The following is a 15209-nucleotide window of genomic DNA, read 5'->3' on the forward strand; positions in this document are numbered from 1 at the left end:
CTGCTATTTTTTACAGCAGAATTAACGTAATAAAAATACACATATCTTCATTTCCATCTTCTTCACCCACTAATAACAAATATTTATAACTTCACCAGTATTAACATTACTATTACACATATACACCCTTTTTAATGCACTAAGCATACTCACCGTAATCTTTATTTTCTATTCCTTCATAGACCCCTTAAACTACAAATGAGTACTTTTACCCCCTTCATATCCCCTCACTACCTTGTTAAACTGTACCCAATTGCCCAATCTATCACTGCCATAACATTCTGCACCGGTTTCGGTTCCGTCAAATATACGACCTATTCCTTCCGAATGTTGCGCTACCACTTTATCAGCGACAGATACTTGAACACTCCGCTATCGAATCCGAAAATCAAATCCACTGCCTTCCTTTACTGCTCCAGGCACTCCATCATCTTCTTTTCCATCAGATTTGCGTTGCTTTTCATTATGCTATTCGAGCTGTCAAACTACAGATAGACCTCAAAATTCTCCAAATCTCGCGCCAAAATGATGCCTTTCAGCTCCTTTTTCTCGCAGCGGAAGACCTTGAAAATCGCGTGCTTTCGCTCGTCGAACGTGAAGCGGTAAGACTCCTTGTGCGTTGTTTGGAACTGCGAATCTGTCAATGTCTTGTAGTAGCAGGAGTTACGCGTTTCGGTCGTAGGGCGATATTTTGGGAAGATAGTGTTATTCTGTGCGACTGAGTCGATTTTGATCTAGGAACCGAATAGCGACGCATGTGAAATTTTGAGCCTATTTAGAGGATTAAGAGTATTTACACTGTTATTATTTTGATTAGGTTAGAGCGGTTATACAGATTACTGCTTCGCTGGACAGTCGAAAATGTCTAAATCTATATCTGATCCTGATACTGAAAATGAGTTCTAAATTTATGCAAACGATGTGTTGAATGTTGTTTTTGGCAGTAGTTGGGTCGATTTTCGCGATATTACGGGAACGAATAGTTATGGTTATGGATTTTTTATTTGTTGTTTTTTGACAGATTTGATAATTGCGGTTTAGAAATCAATCGACGAAAAGTCCGCGAGTGATTTAGTAAGTGATTAATGGGGCTATAATATCGGAAAGGATCGCCGTGGAGAATGGGCGCGAAGTGTTTTTGGCTAAAGAATGTTGTGAAACTTCATTTTAGAAAGTACTATTATCGTAAAACTATTAATTGTAACATAATTTTATAAATATTTGGTAATATGTAAAGTAATGTTATTGCATGTTAATTGTGAATAAAACTGTAAATAAATAAAAATGAATACAAATATTAAACTTCAAACATATATAGTAAATATATATATTAAAATTTTAGTAATTATTTATAGTATAGTGGAGTGTAACTTTTGTTATTAAAGTTATTATCTATAATTACGTTAATGAGATTAAAACCATAATAAAATTAATTTGCCTTTATATATAATAAATTCTTTATTAATAAACTTACAATATCTTAAATTTTGTTTATTTAGTAAAATGTTGTAAATACAAATATATAACTAATATTTTCATTATTTTAATAAATCCTATTCCCATCGTTACTAAAGTACTAATTCCTTAAAATATTTAATTTCATTTTATTTGTCTCTATTTTTATAATAAATACTCTAATTACATCTTAGATCACATATTGTAACTTACTTATAAAAGTATTATTTAAATCAGTAATGATAATGATTATATTCTTATTAAAATGAAATATCACTAGAATATCGTCAGATTTGATGCTTGGTCAATGAAAACATAAAATTAATAATAGTTAGTATGCGGATAACAGTTTTATCTTTAAATATTAAGAATAAATTAATAAAAGCTAAGTTTCATTTTGTATTTCATCTAATATTTTATCAAGATTAATTATTAATATTATTTTTATACAGTATAATGTTATTTAAGTATTAGGAGTAAATATCAATATTTATTACTCTAAATTACCCTTAAAAATTTTGCTAAAATATATTAATATACTTTGAATTATTTACATTAATATAATTTTGAATATTTACATCAATTAACATTTTTTAATAATAAATCCGATTTGATTAGAGCATTTTGTGTTAAATTTATAATAAAACAACTAGTTTAGAATTAATGAGGATATTATGATTATTTTTGCTTCAAGTAAAATTTCCATAATTCTACTATAGTGCAATATTTTATATTTGATTATTTATTTTGAAATTAGCCCCAGTTTAAACTTCTTAAAATACTGTAAAAAACTTGCGAGTTATTTAATAAAAATTTGATAATATTGTAATAAATTATTCATTAAAAATTATATTAACTATGATTTTATTTTGATTTTATAACTATTTTTTCTATGGTTACAAGTACTTCGTTACTAAACAAATAATACTAACGATTAATATAGAGAGCAAATATTCTACGACAAGTAATACCTATTTATTTATAATTATAAAAACTTAGTGTATATTAAAATATGTATCAGCGATGAACCATCAAAATCGTTCAAAGCTAAGTAGTCCACATCAACATCATTCACCTTATTATCTTAAATGATGTGGGCTTCCTTATTATCGCTACCCTCACTTGTCTAAAAGTTAGGTTTACCCGCAGTTATTGTGTTGTATATATTTTCTATAATTTTTACTTTATGGATATATGATTCATTCGTCGACGCTGCCTATTATACGTAAGCAAGATCTTATAGGCAAATGATTCTTAAAATATTAGGGAAAAAAGCATCAATTGTTCTTGATGTATCTATTATAGTGAACTACTATGGTGTTACTACTGCCTATATGGTTATCGCTTCGTAGAACTATATTTCATTTTTAAAATAAGTAGCAGATTTTGACGCCAACCCGTATATAACAAAGGTTGTCATAGCTTGCATTATTTTTTGCCTGTGCTTGCTCAGGAATTTGAAGCAACTAGGAAAAATAGCGTCAATAGCGTTATTGACTATTTTTATCTTCTCTTTCACTCTAATTGCATATTTTTTCATTGGTCTTAAAAGTAAGCAGCTGTGTCCTGCTGCATCGTCGTATGGTATCGTTATTTCACCAAAGGTTGGTGGATTAATGACATTTGTTAACTTTTTAGCTTATTTACCCGCTACTTAAGGTGCATTTACTGCTCATATCATGATTCCTACAATGCTATCTGAAATGGAAGGTCCCAATATTATTAAGAAAAAAGTTTTAAAGATATCATTACTAATTGCATGTGTGTCAGCTTTCTGTTTGTACATGTTATCTGGTATTATGGGTGCTACGATATTTGGGTCAGCAATTGCTGATAACGTCCTTGTTTCCTTTTAGCCTTGTAAATTCGTCTGGATTTATATTATGTAATTTTGCTATGGGCTAGTTATTATTATAGTGTATCCTTTGATCATTTATCCAATTAAAGTTTCATTTGTTAGCTACTTACCTTAATTTAAAGAATGGAAGGTCCACTTAACAGTTTCTGTTGTTGTAGTGGTAGCAACAATGGCGTTAGCAATGGTATTTGAATCAATATTAACCACATTTGTATGTTCTCATCTATTCCAGTATTCTTCTCTTATTATATTTCCCAATTAGAATTTATGAAATTTTACATAGACTAAAAATTTAATATATTGAAGATTAGTAAGCGATACCTGATTCTGTTGCTGCTGTCATCCCAACGATGGTAAATTCTTGGAATACTTCTGAAAATATGACTAGAACTAGTACTTTACGTCATAATTCTACGATATCTAACGATTCTCAAGATTAAGGAATTCCAACAATTTCAAAAAACCTTTTTATATAAATGGAAATGTCGAAAAAGATAATAATCATAATGAATAGGGCAATGAAGATGAAATAATTCATGAAATCACAGGAGAAGAAGTAACATCATCTCATTGATGTGATGCTGAAGGAGTAAAAGTATAAAATTAATTAATGCAAAGTAGGAAATATACGTGTATCAAAATTAAATGAAAAAGAGAGCTATTATTGGTTTAATATAAATGGAATGTAGTATTATTAGTTGTATTACGGTGGTAATTAACAATTCTATACATATTTTAAATGTATTTAAACCATGAGCATTATTTATCAATAATCTATATTTTAATATAATAATAACTCTAAACTTATAATTCTAAAATATTTTAAACAATTTATAGTTAGTCAAATATTTTTCTAACCTAATCAGGAATTAAAAATAGAATCCTAAGAATATTAAAATAATACTCATAACATAATTAACTTCCTATAATTTATAGTTGCTTAAAATAAGTTACAGCTGGACTTTATCAGATTTTAAAAAATATATAAATAGAATAATAATTAATGAGTAGCTCATCTTATCAGGAATAAATCTAAAATAGTATCCAATTTGCAAATAAATAGCAAGTTTATTCTTTTTAAATATGAAGGTATGACAAATTATTTCACTGATATTTAAGTAATTATAATACTTAGAAATAAAATAATTTACTTTATTTAAACGTTGAAAGGATAAATATCATTATATATTATAATGCAGATTGCATTTTTTACATTATAACATTATAATAGTAGCTATAATTTGACCAATATGTTTATTATCCCATACCTTTTTATGTTTTTAAATACCAAAATCAAGCATTCCACTGCAATAAAATTCTAAGAATTATACTATTCATCTAAACCTCTTAATCCAATTTTCACTAAACCCCCACACCATCTCATTTACCCCAAAATTCCACATTTCCCGTCAGCAATATTCCTCTTCTTCCTCCTCACCCTTTACCGCAATGCTAGCAGCCACCAAAGCGTCATCCTCTACTAGTTACAGCAGAGCCATTATATCAGGTTCACTGTGAATTTTGAACTTGATATTTCCCCCTTCTACAAGTCGCAAAACCGCAAGCTGAACCTGCCGTACGATAAACCGCACAGCATATCCAAACCTTTCTGTACCGTAAAGCTCCGCTGCGAGGCACTGCGCGTACTGAATTGTGCTAGAAACTAGCATACTCTCTACAGGTAGCTATACGTCTTCGAAAATTGTAGAATTCTGCTCTACAAAGCAAATCGCATCATCGAATACGATCTAAATCTGATCTGCGAACTCTTTGAGCCCGTTTAATTTTTCAAATTTGCGCCCTGCTACCTTGCCACCTTGCACAGCAATAGCCTGCAAGTAGCCCTCCGCGAAGTAGCAGAGCTGCACCCACGGGCCTTTTGTTACCCGCGAGAACATGGTCGCGAACCTGGACGCGTCAACATCCAGCGCTGCAAAGAAACCAGCTGGCACAATTTCGGCGTGCAGAAGGATCGCACGAGGGTCGTTTAGCAGCACCATTTCGAAATCCAGGTCTAAAAATGCTATTTGGTCCCCCAGTGGCAGGGATGCAAATCTGTTCACGAAAATCAGCGATTTGTGTATCATAGGCGGCAATGATAGGCATTCTGAGTTCGAGTCCGCGGACGGTGAATCTGTCATTTTTCTAAAACGTAAAGGCTCGCAGGTTTGGAAAAAATAGATATTTTAGATATAGAGTAAGTAGTTGACATGATAAAGTACATAAAGTTTTTTTGTGGGGTTAGAAAGTTGTGCGGGGATTGATTTTCAAAATTTATGAAAACACAAATGATGATTAATGAGTTTAAACATACATACTACTAGTTAGGAATCAGGAAATTTTAATTGGAATAAGTAACAAAAGTGCGGTGAAGTTGAAATGGGTGGCTAATGCGTTGATGCAATAATTTGATAAATTACGAAAAAATATGTTCTGCTAATAACGCTAAATTTTGGTAAGTTTGTAAAGATTATATGACGTCAATCTCAAGAGGTTATGGAATTGGGATAAATTGGAGTATTGATTATAGGTATTTAAGTCCGAGATGTATATTTTTCATGTAAAATTACAGTATTATTGGTTGATAAAAACTGTTAAATATCATTAATTTTAGTAATATAATATTAGCTTTAATAAAATTAACAAATTTTACCCATACGAGGTTTTACATTGCCAATAGCTGATATTGATAATATGTTATGAAAGATAAAAGGTCTTTTGCCTATAATTTCAAAATACAAATGTAATTGTTTAATGGTAACTAAATATGCTTAAATAAAATGATAAATATTTACGTCAATCACTGTAATCGTATACGTCTTCCTCTGATTCATCTTCTTTGAAACTAGCTTCGCTGCCATCGTAATATTCATCGTATATGTCTTCTGGATCATCACTAGCAACGATACTATCTCCCCACTAGTTATTAACGACATTTTCTTCAGTTTAACTACGACTTTCAGCGTCATTGATGTCAATTTTGCAACACCTTTCAATATCTTATGCATCTTTTCCAAAAACAAACTACAAAATAGAGTTTAGTTCTTCTAAAATATCTTCTTAAAGGTTTGATGCTTATTGTACATAAACTTCATCTGTATTTGCATTAAACACATCACTGTTACCAACCATCACATTCAAATCGTTAATAAGCTATCTATAACTACCATAGTAACCTGAGTTAACTCTTTAGTAAAGCAAATTTATCCAAACTGGGGTAGGAATAAATTAACAATAATTCTCAATCTATTAAGGGGAATTGAAGTAATTTTGAATATGATGAGGTTGTTTTCTTCTTACAACAGAACTTTATAATGCTCTAGTTAGACTAAATAGAAGCAATGAGCGATTAAAATATTGCCGACAAAAATGAGCATTTTTAAGGATTTTTGAAGATTAGAAAGCATTATTTTCAATCTACTAAAACTCTGACATTCCAGGTGAAAATTCAAGTAAAAATCTATCTTAAATTTTATACTCTGTAAGTTATTAAAGATTTTTAAATTTAAAAATTGTTTAAATCTCTTGCATTTCCTCTGCATTTACTACATGAATAGATGGTATTTCTTGCTAAATCTAGTTGTTTAATTTTTTATTTTCTTATAATGACTGAGTATAAAGAATAGATAACTGATCTTAAAGTAGTTTTTTAATTTAATTATTATAGGATTTTATCTCAGATTGGCGCAAAAATGATGATAACTACGCTAGTTTTACGGTATCATAAAATGAAGAAAGGAAGTTAATTAATGCTTCGTTATTGAAAAACCTTAAGGTATCTTATTAAGTTAAAATTTCTACAATTGAAAAGAACGCAGTTGATGCGAGGAGCGGGGGATTTAACATTGGGATGTCTATGTCTTCAGGCTTGAATATTTCTAAATATTCTATAAGTTCATGTTTAACCTATTTAGATATCAATTAAGAGAGCTCTGATACTTATTATTATGGTGATTCTAACAGCTTAGATATTTTCTTAAAACCTCCGTCTTTTTTAATTATAAAAGCTCCAGGATAAAGTTAATGCTCTTCGGCTTTAATACTTTCTATTAGATCTTAAGAAGGTGTAGTCATAAGATAATAATCAATAAATTTTCTTTCTTTTGGATTTTTATACATTACAGAAAATTTATCAATTTCTCGCATTGCTTATAACTAAATTAAATGCTCTAAATCTGCTTTTTCATCATCATTAAAAGCTTTAACAATAGAAAGCTATAAAGTTAGTGGTAATATCTCTTAATCTATTTTAATATCTTAAAATTCCATTGCTTTTCTTATCATTTCTAAATTATAAATTCCTGCTGAAAAGTGAATATTATCAGTTGGAATTGAATTAGATAATGGAATTATTGGAATAGTTAGTGTTTAACTAGGTACGATAAGTTATTTGAACCATTCAGATAACTATTGATCGTAGTACAAATCCGCATTTGAAGTGAAGAATGGATCGTGATCTAATTAATCGTCAAAAGGTTCAAGAATCAAATCTTAAACACATATTTTGCATGTTGGCCAACTAATTTTTCTATTTTAGTAAGACTTTTCAATATGATCTTCAAAACGAGTATAAATAGATTAAATAACATATATCCCTTATTACTAACTATTAATGTCTTACTGACACTTCTTAAACATAGATTTTGCAGAGGGGTTTAATAATGCTAGATATTACGACACAGTCTCGATATACTGAGATGGGTTAAAGTATATAATATCTCCAGCTTAGAGAACCGATATTGACTACAAATCTTTATTAAACATCTCAGGGGATGAAGAATTAAACGATTAGATATAATTCCAATTATATTCCCTAAGTTTTTAAAACTATGTTTTTTCTTTGGGTTTTGATTCCACTACTGACTATCGTTTAGATGCCAATTATTTATTTTCAATTTATTCTGATGCAGACATAGTTGTTGATGAACTTTCTGTCTCAGTGTCTGCATTATCTGAAACGATAATAACCTTATTGTGTTTTTCTACCTCGTCTGAAAAGCTTAACAGATCATCTTCATCATCTATATCATCATCGTCATCTATTGTTAAAATCACATTTCTTGATCTTCCAACTCTTTCTACCTCTTGAACTACTTATTCAGATTGATCACTTTCTTCAGCAAGAAGGCTACTTTCATCAATCAAGTCATCCGTGCTCATATCATTATCTTTTGAATGCTTGAATGTGGTAATTTCCTTTTCTTAATATCCTTCATTACCAAATTATATATTTTTGTTTAAAAATTATGGAAATTTTGGGTCTATTTTAATAAGTTAATAAAGCTCATCCTCGTCTTTATTTTTATAATTTACTCCCTCTTTCAAAACATATTCAGCATTATCTTAATCAATCAAAAACTCACATGACGTTTCTAAAAATAATAAACCATGTTATCTAATTTGCTTAGGATTCAAATAGTGAGATTTCTAAGAGGGTAACTCTTCAAACGAATTATCTTATTTACATGACTACCAAAAATCTAATTAAACATTTTCCTAAAGTCTACTAAATTCTTTAATCTTATCTTATGCATCCAAATTAAATGGCTTATTTAGCATGCTAACTAAAGTAAAAGGAGATACTCCAGAAGTGATAGTATTAATAGTCTCATAAAAGTAACTATTATGATGTAAATTTTATTAATTTAAAAATTTAAATCCTAAATAATAATCTTAAGTATTCTCTTATACTTTATATTATTTAAGCAATAAATGAAGCAAAAATTTTAAAATATTAAGTCTAATACCATAAAACTAATATCCAGAACAATCAACACTCCAATTTTTTCTATATTCATCTTAAACCTTATAAAAAATAACTAGATTGAAAGACCTGCAATTCGACAATAATTCTAATTAATTATCCAGCAAGGTGCATTTTTTGATATCTATCTTTCCAGGAATTTCAGCAGTATCAATGCTAGATGCCTAAAATCTTTAGTTTCTGAATGCTGGTAGCTCGATCAAAAAGAACTGCTCCTATGGTTATATTTCAGCAATATTTTCGCTTCCAATGACCATTATCTGCCCGCCAGCGTTACTTACAAAGCAAACATCATTTCCTGTCTAAATATCGCAAAAAATCATAGCAGACTCATCTTAGCCATTTGGAATGTGGCAACAGCTATAGCTTTCTCCCAAATCTTTGCGCAGCAGATAAACGAATGTATCCCTAGCGCCGAGCTCAATATTTTCGATTCGGTCCTTATTCGTATTTTCAGCGTCTGATACGACCCAGAACCAGTCGACTTCATTTTTATAAAAATTAACTGCAATACCGCTTCCAGTACCCTGTAGAACACATCTTGAAATGAGCCTCAGACTCGATATTTCGAACAGCAGTAAATAGCTTTTATCGAATTTCTTACCATCCACCTTCAGCTGACATAACAGGAAATTGTCGTAAAAAAGACAGTTTGTGACCGTGAAAATGGGATTCTCGGCACGCAGGCCTGCCGGAACGTGCATGTTGTCGAAGGTCAAAACCTGCGGTTCGAGCATTAAATCGATGAACGAAAAATCGATTTTCGAGTAGTTCCTGGGCTCTAAAACCGGAGGCTTGTAAAGCAGTACCGCGCTGCAATTCGATAGCGTGAGTGCCAATACCCCACCATCTTACCGAAATTGGATCACCTCCGGGAGCACCGGCTGTTGCTGGTTGTGGAAGACCTGTTGGAATTGTACACTTGAAAAGTACACCTAACCTGCCCCGATATCCCCCGAACATACCTCGCTTTCCGAGTAGAAAACGTGATAAGGGTCGCCAGAAATTCTCTCTAACGAAACAAAACCGAGAAAGATCGTGCTGCGGATGAAAAAGGCGAAGGCTAGCATCTGCGTCGCCTCGCTGTAGGCAGCCCATGTGATCTTCTGTCTGTCCTCCCGTTCAAACCATCCTATGCGGAAAATGGATCGTTGCGAACCATCCATGGAGAGCAGGTAGATGGAGGATGCAGTTTAGGCGATCAGGTGAGTTTCGGAAGCAACTTTGGCGAAGTAAAGCTGGTCAGCGACGTCTTTGACGTCGATTTTTATGTTTTTAGAATTACGTTTTTTCACTCCGTAATTGAGTTGGAACTCGACGGTCGAAAAAAGGTAGTTTTGGGTCTGCAGTTAATTGATGTCCCAAATTGCGACAATAGAGCCCCACGCCACTGATATGAAGTCGGCGTCGACGCAGATGTTTGTGATTTGGCGTTTGTGCGAGAGCTTGCAAATCAGGAGAGCCCTAAGAGCCAGGGAGCCGCGAATATAATCCCAGAGCTTCACCGTGCCGTCGTCAGATGCCGTTATAACGTAATTCTTAATTAGGCGAATTGCAGTAAACGAGTCGTGTAGCTGGTGGCATTACGTTAGGGAAATGGGGTGGAAGAGTTGCGAAAATTTTTGATGGTTTGGGGTCAAATTGAGTGATTTTGGGAACACCTGTGATGATAAAATTTTTGGGTAGAGATCCAATAAAGAAGACAGGTCCGGGCGCGCTTTGAGGAACTTTTAGAACCATGAAAGAATCAGCTGCTTGTTTAGAGAGAAATCGGTAGTAAGCCTATCTAATGTCTACATTACTTCTGCAATATTTTTGCTTTTCTCATATAAAGAAGCTAGATAAATTGCAGTTTACTCTTCCATATTTGTGGAGTGGGGGAGAGGATGTTCATTTATGATGAGAATGTGATCAAAATATAAAGATATATCTTAATATTATATAATATTTTTAATATTTATATCATTAAATCGATTTTAATATATAGTATTTATATGAAATCTAGTTAGATACTTTTTTGTCTTAAATGAATGATTTAAAAATATGTTAAGTCACTCATGAAGCTTCGTATATTAACGAGAAGCTTAAGCACTAATCATTTTAGCTACATGCTATTTTTACCTAAAATTCAAACTTTATGTTTATTATACCAATAACTAAAGAGAATGACAAAATTTTCAACAAATAGAATCTTGAAAGCTCAGATATATACAAAATCTACAGATCTTAAAATTTTAGCTAGTATCATTTAAATGAAATAGAGTATTTCTTTTAAACGCCAAAAATTTCTATTATTAATATATTAAATCTGCGTGGTATCCAATTGATAAACAATCAACTACTTATAACCTTATAAGGACCTAAAAATTAAAAAAGTATACTAATAAATGATAATAATTACTATAAATTTCTTATGGAGACACAGCTTTATGTTTCATAGGCATAATATCATCTACCTAAGTAACTTACAAATTTTTCTAATATAGCTGCCATACCCTATAGCTAGTCGGAACATTAGTATATTTTAAGATAACTATTAGATAATCTAGATGCAAAGAATGATGATACTTCTAGTAATTTAATGTTCAGACTCATTGGTTTCCAATCAGAGAAACCTTCTTCTGATTTTCGTGCTAGTGGAGTGCTTGGAGCTATTTTTTTAGTATATTTTTCAAATTTTAATAAAAAATTAATGAAAACGGCATCTTTTAAGAGTATGACTGATGAAAATATAGACTAATTTTTGGATGGATAAAATTTTGACCAGTAATTCCGTTATCCATTTAGCATAAGCCTGATCACGGTAGTTTCACGCGTGCTGGGGCTTGACCTGGAATTTCTATAGAATGAGATGGTCCTACAGTTCTTCCGACTGGGGCAGGTTAGGATAAAGCTGCAACACGAGGTGCAGCCAGATTAACTGCTGTTCCTGGAGTGTACGCCGTTACCTTCTGTGTTGGAGGCCTACACTGAGAGCCTGCGTGGGGAGGTGCACCCGCGCTTCAACCCGCGCGGCGAGAAGATTGCTCCCTTAACTGGATTTTCAGCCCACCGTCTGGATGGTATGCACCCAAGCCTCTGTGGTTGTGTGTTCAGACTAGCCTGTGAGGTGGCATAGGTGGTTCACGGGGAGCTTGGGAGGCTTGCTGATGATCAGGTGTATATGGGATACAACGCAGTGCTGGAGCGCGTGTTTCGCCGTCTAGAGGGCATTCTGGGTGCAGGCGACCTTTTGGGCGTTGATGACTGCGTGGCGCGGCTGCGCGAAGAGTGAGATGCACGGTCACTAGAGCATTCTAGGCCGCGATGCCTCCAAGTCTGGAGTATTCGTGAGCCTCCGTGACCTACGGGGAGCGGCCCTCAGTGGGAGCACAGGTTACACCGGTACCGCAGCTGCAGGTGCCTTGGGACGTCCGGGACGTCCGGGACTACGTATCATCGCGGGGTCCGAGAGGCTGTATTTGAGGGCGCTGACCCGCATTTTGAAGAATGCAGTAATATTCCCTCCTAAGGCGTATCCGGGCTCGTTCTCACATAGGTAACTATTGCCGCAGAATATGCTTTGCACGTTTCTGGGTTCTGCTAGATTCCCACTCCAAAATGCAGAACGCAGAGTTCCGGCACCAGGTGGAGGCATAGTGGGCGGTGCTATAGGCAGAGCTCGTGGAGCTCGTGCGAGACATTAAGTACAACGAGCGCTGCATTGGTAAATACGGTGAATCGGCTGCAACCTTTGTGGCAGTTCTGCAGACCCTCAAGGACCAGAAGCTGAAGCGGCTCATCAAGTTACGTGATGCCGCCATGAAAGTCAACATCACTCTCGAGCAGGTCGAGGTCCTCACCAAGGAGCTGTTCTAAGAGTGATAGATTATAGTTAAGCTTAATTAAAAATATAATTAATGAAATTTATGAAGTAAAAGTTTACTATATCATAAATATTATTTTATACTCAACATAAATGTATAAAATAAAATACTATGATACCTCATCACTTAACAACCTTCATACCCACACCTGCATTGATATTTTATAGCTCTTTCATTTAAACTTCTTAAATAAGTCTTTAGACTTACTCGTCAACCATTTTATCCATGTTCTAATCCTCGTTTTCTGTACTAAAAACATCTTCAAGAAGTTCATCCATCATCTCTTGTCTATCAGTCATTTTATCCATATTCTTCATGAATCCTTACATTTGCTTACTCATACCTTAAATGTCAATATTATTAAGCATCGTATCCATCATCTTATCAGTAGCACTGATAGCACCAGTCATGACTTGCATAGACTGCATTTGCAACATTCTTAAGTTAAGGCAAGATAGATGAGCTTTTTATACATGGAATTATTCTACGGCTTTTTGGTTTCTAATTTATTATTTTGCATGAATTTTGAGAACATCAAGCTAGTTGGCTTTGAGGGATTATTGGATTTTAAAATTTAACTAAGTATTTTCAAACTCCAATCTCATTATTTCTTTATCAAGTTATTTGATAGCTTCTTTTACTACATCTTTGTTTTTCTTCATTTTCTCGGCTAAGTCTTCAGGTTTAACTTTCTTTCCAAAAAGAGCTGTCATTGATATGTGGAAGGGGTTTTCATGTTATGACATTTATTTTGTATAATAATAGTATTTCAAAGAATATAAAAATAAAGAGACACCATTTAATATTATATATTAAATTATAAATAATAATTAATAATAAAGTGAATCTTTACAATAATTAGCAAAAAGATAAATAAAATATTATTACTATTTGACAATATTAAATGAACGATAATGAAATTATTACATCGCTTCATGATTTATTCAATACAAATTCAAATATTTAACTTTATACTAAATTAAAATAATTAAAATAAAGTAATAGCGCACAAATATCTTTTAATGAGAATGCGGCAGAATTAAATAACTAATTAGAGTAAGTTAAAATAGAATATAATTAATAAATAGATATTTTAAGGAATGAATAACTAGAGTTATAATTAAGCTCAATATACAGTACAGATACAGAAGTAAATCTTCTTGTCTCATCATTAAAAATTTAATTAGCTTAGGTTTAAGAAAAAGAAAATTACACTCAAAAGTATTATCATACAACTTTACTAAAATATAAACTATTTATCATTAATATATTAGAATAGAATAAAGAATTTATTCCCATAAATAAATTAAAACATTTAATTGAATCATTTATTGAGTTAACATCTAAATAACAAATTAAAAAATATCTGTAATCTGACTTACGAAATTAGTGATTTATATATATTTATTTACAAATTTCAATCCAGAAATGGGTGCTGGAATTATCGATAAATATGCTTTCCCAAAGAATATACCTAAAAATGATTATAGAGAAATGTTAGGAGATCGCTTACACCAGATAACACTAAATATTAGTAAGTCTCCAAAGATTTACCTTGCTGTTTATGATCCACCTTGCCCACCAAAGTTAACAATAATATATTCACATGCCAATGCAGAAACTCTCTACTTTATTAACTACTATATTTAATATATTGCATCCACATTCAAATCTTAAGTAATCGCCTTTGATTGGGAGGGATATGGTCTTTCAGATGGAACTTCTGGAGAAAAGTAGCTATTACGAGGTTCAGACGCTGTTTATGATTATGTTATAGCCAATTTCTAGCCAGATCCTTCCAAAATATTATTTTGGGGTCGATCCATTGGTACAGTGTCTAGTACATATTTAGCATAAATGCACCCTAGCTCTTTTGGTGTAATATTATAATCACCATTAGCTAGTGCTTTTCATACTGTGTTTAAAAAAGTAATTTGTTCATCTTGTGATGGGCTAGATTCAAATTAGCGCATTAAAAAAGTAAATATACCAGTTTTTATAATTCATGGAATAAAAGATTAAATAGTAGATTATAATAATGCCTAAATTTTATTTTAAAGTTATATTGATGTTCATGACTAATAAGAAGGAGATATTTAGAAGCAAGATGACTGGTTTACTGGAGTAAATTTCTTGAAGTTCGGTGACTGTGAATTATATTCTATTAAAAATGCTGGACATAATGATATAGATAGTATATTTAGGCGGCAAATGTGCTTTATTGTCAAACGAATCATTTCTCAAAGTTAAGAATGGGAGTGAGGTA

At 32.3% G+C, this 15209-nt stretch overlaps 8 protein-coding genes across 8 annotated transcripts; 4 read left to right on the forward strand and 4 right to left on the reverse strand. All coding sequences in view use genetic code 6, as the record gives it.

Annotated features, from left to right (window-relative positions):
- Nucleotides 1–227: 227 nt before the first annotated feature.
- On the reverse strand, nucleotides 228–1166 carry SS50377_25236 (uncharacterized protein; the record flags this gene model as incomplete). The annotated part of the gene is made up of 1 exon (XM_067909070.1): nucleotides 228–1166. One exon carries the CDS (start codon nucleotides 1164–1166, stop codon nucleotides 228–230), a length of 939 nt encoding a protein of 312 aa, XP_067763891.1.
- A 1536-nt stretch (nucleotides 1167–2702) lies between these two features.
- Nucleotides 2703–3584, forward strand: SS50377_25237 (Amino acid transporter family protein; the record flags this gene model as incomplete). The annotated part of the gene is made up of 1 exon (XM_067909071.1): nucleotides 2703–3584. One exon carries the CDS (start codon nucleotides 2703–2705, stop codon nucleotides 3582–3584), a length of 882 nt encoding a protein of 293 aa, XP_067763892.1.
- Nucleotides 3585–4722: 1138 nt separating this feature from the next.
- Nucleotides 4723–5454, reverse strand: SS50377_25238 (uncharacterized protein; the record flags this gene model as incomplete). The annotated part of the gene is made up of 1 exon (XM_067909072.1): nucleotides 4723–5454. The coding sequence occupies one exon, from the start codon at nucleotides 5452–5454 to the stop codon at nucleotides 4723–4725; it is 732 nt and encodes a 243-aa protein (XP_067763893.1).
- Nucleotides 5455–6109: 655 nt separating this feature from the next.
- SS50377_25239 (uncharacterized protein) lies at nucleotides 6110–10942 on the reverse strand (the record flags this gene model as incomplete). The annotated part of the gene is made up of 1 exon (XM_067909073.1): nucleotides 6110–10942. The coding sequence occupies one exon, from the start codon at nucleotides 10940–10942 to the stop codon at nucleotides 6110–6112; it is 4833 nt and encodes a 1610-aa protein (XP_067763894.1).
- Nucleotides 10943–11490: 548 nt separating this feature from the next.
- SS50377_25240 (ELMO/CED-12 family protein) lies at nucleotides 11491–12351 on the forward strand (the record flags this gene model as incomplete). The annotated part of the gene is made up of 1 exon (XM_067909074.1): nucleotides 11491–12351. The coding sequence occupies one exon, from the start codon at nucleotides 11491–11493 to the stop codon at nucleotides 12349–12351; it is 861 nt and encodes a 286-aa protein (XP_067763895.1).
- A 326-nt stretch (nucleotides 12352–12677) lies between these two features.
- SS50377_25241 (uncharacterized protein) lies at nucleotides 12678–12941 on the forward strand (the record flags this gene model as incomplete). Its single annotated transcript, XM_067909075.1, has 1 exon — nucleotides 12678–12941. One exon carries the CDS (start codon nucleotides 12678–12680, stop codon nucleotides 12939–12941), a length of 264 nt encoding a protein of 87 aa, XP_067763896.1.
- A 124-nt stretch (nucleotides 12942–13065) lies between these two features.
- On the reverse strand, nucleotides 13066–13689 carry SS50377_25242 (Vacuolar protein sorting 2; the record flags this gene model as incomplete). Its single annotated transcript, XM_067909076.1, has 1 exon — nucleotides 13066–13689. The coding sequence occupies one exon, from the start codon at nucleotides 13687–13689 to the stop codon at nucleotides 13066–13068; it is 624 nt and encodes a 207-aa protein (XP_067763897.1).
- A 682-nt stretch (nucleotides 13690–14371) lies between these two features.
- SS50377_25243 (Alpha/beta hydrolase family protein) lies at nucleotides 14372–15205 on the forward strand (the record flags this gene model as incomplete). The annotated part of the gene is made up of 1 exon (XM_067909077.1): nucleotides 14372–15205. One exon carries the CDS (start codon nucleotides 14372–14374, stop codon nucleotides 15203–15205), a length of 834 nt encoding a protein of 277 aa, XP_067763898.1.
- Nucleotides 15206–15209: the final 4 nt, after the last annotated feature.

This window comes from Spironucleus salmonicida, chromosome 5, assembly GCF_000497125.1.
Source record: "Spironucleus salmonicida strain ATCC 50377 chromosome 5, whole genome shotgun sequence".
Taxonomy (NCBI): Eukaryota; Fornicata; order Diplomonadida; family Hexamitidae; genus Spironucleus; species Spironucleus salmonicida.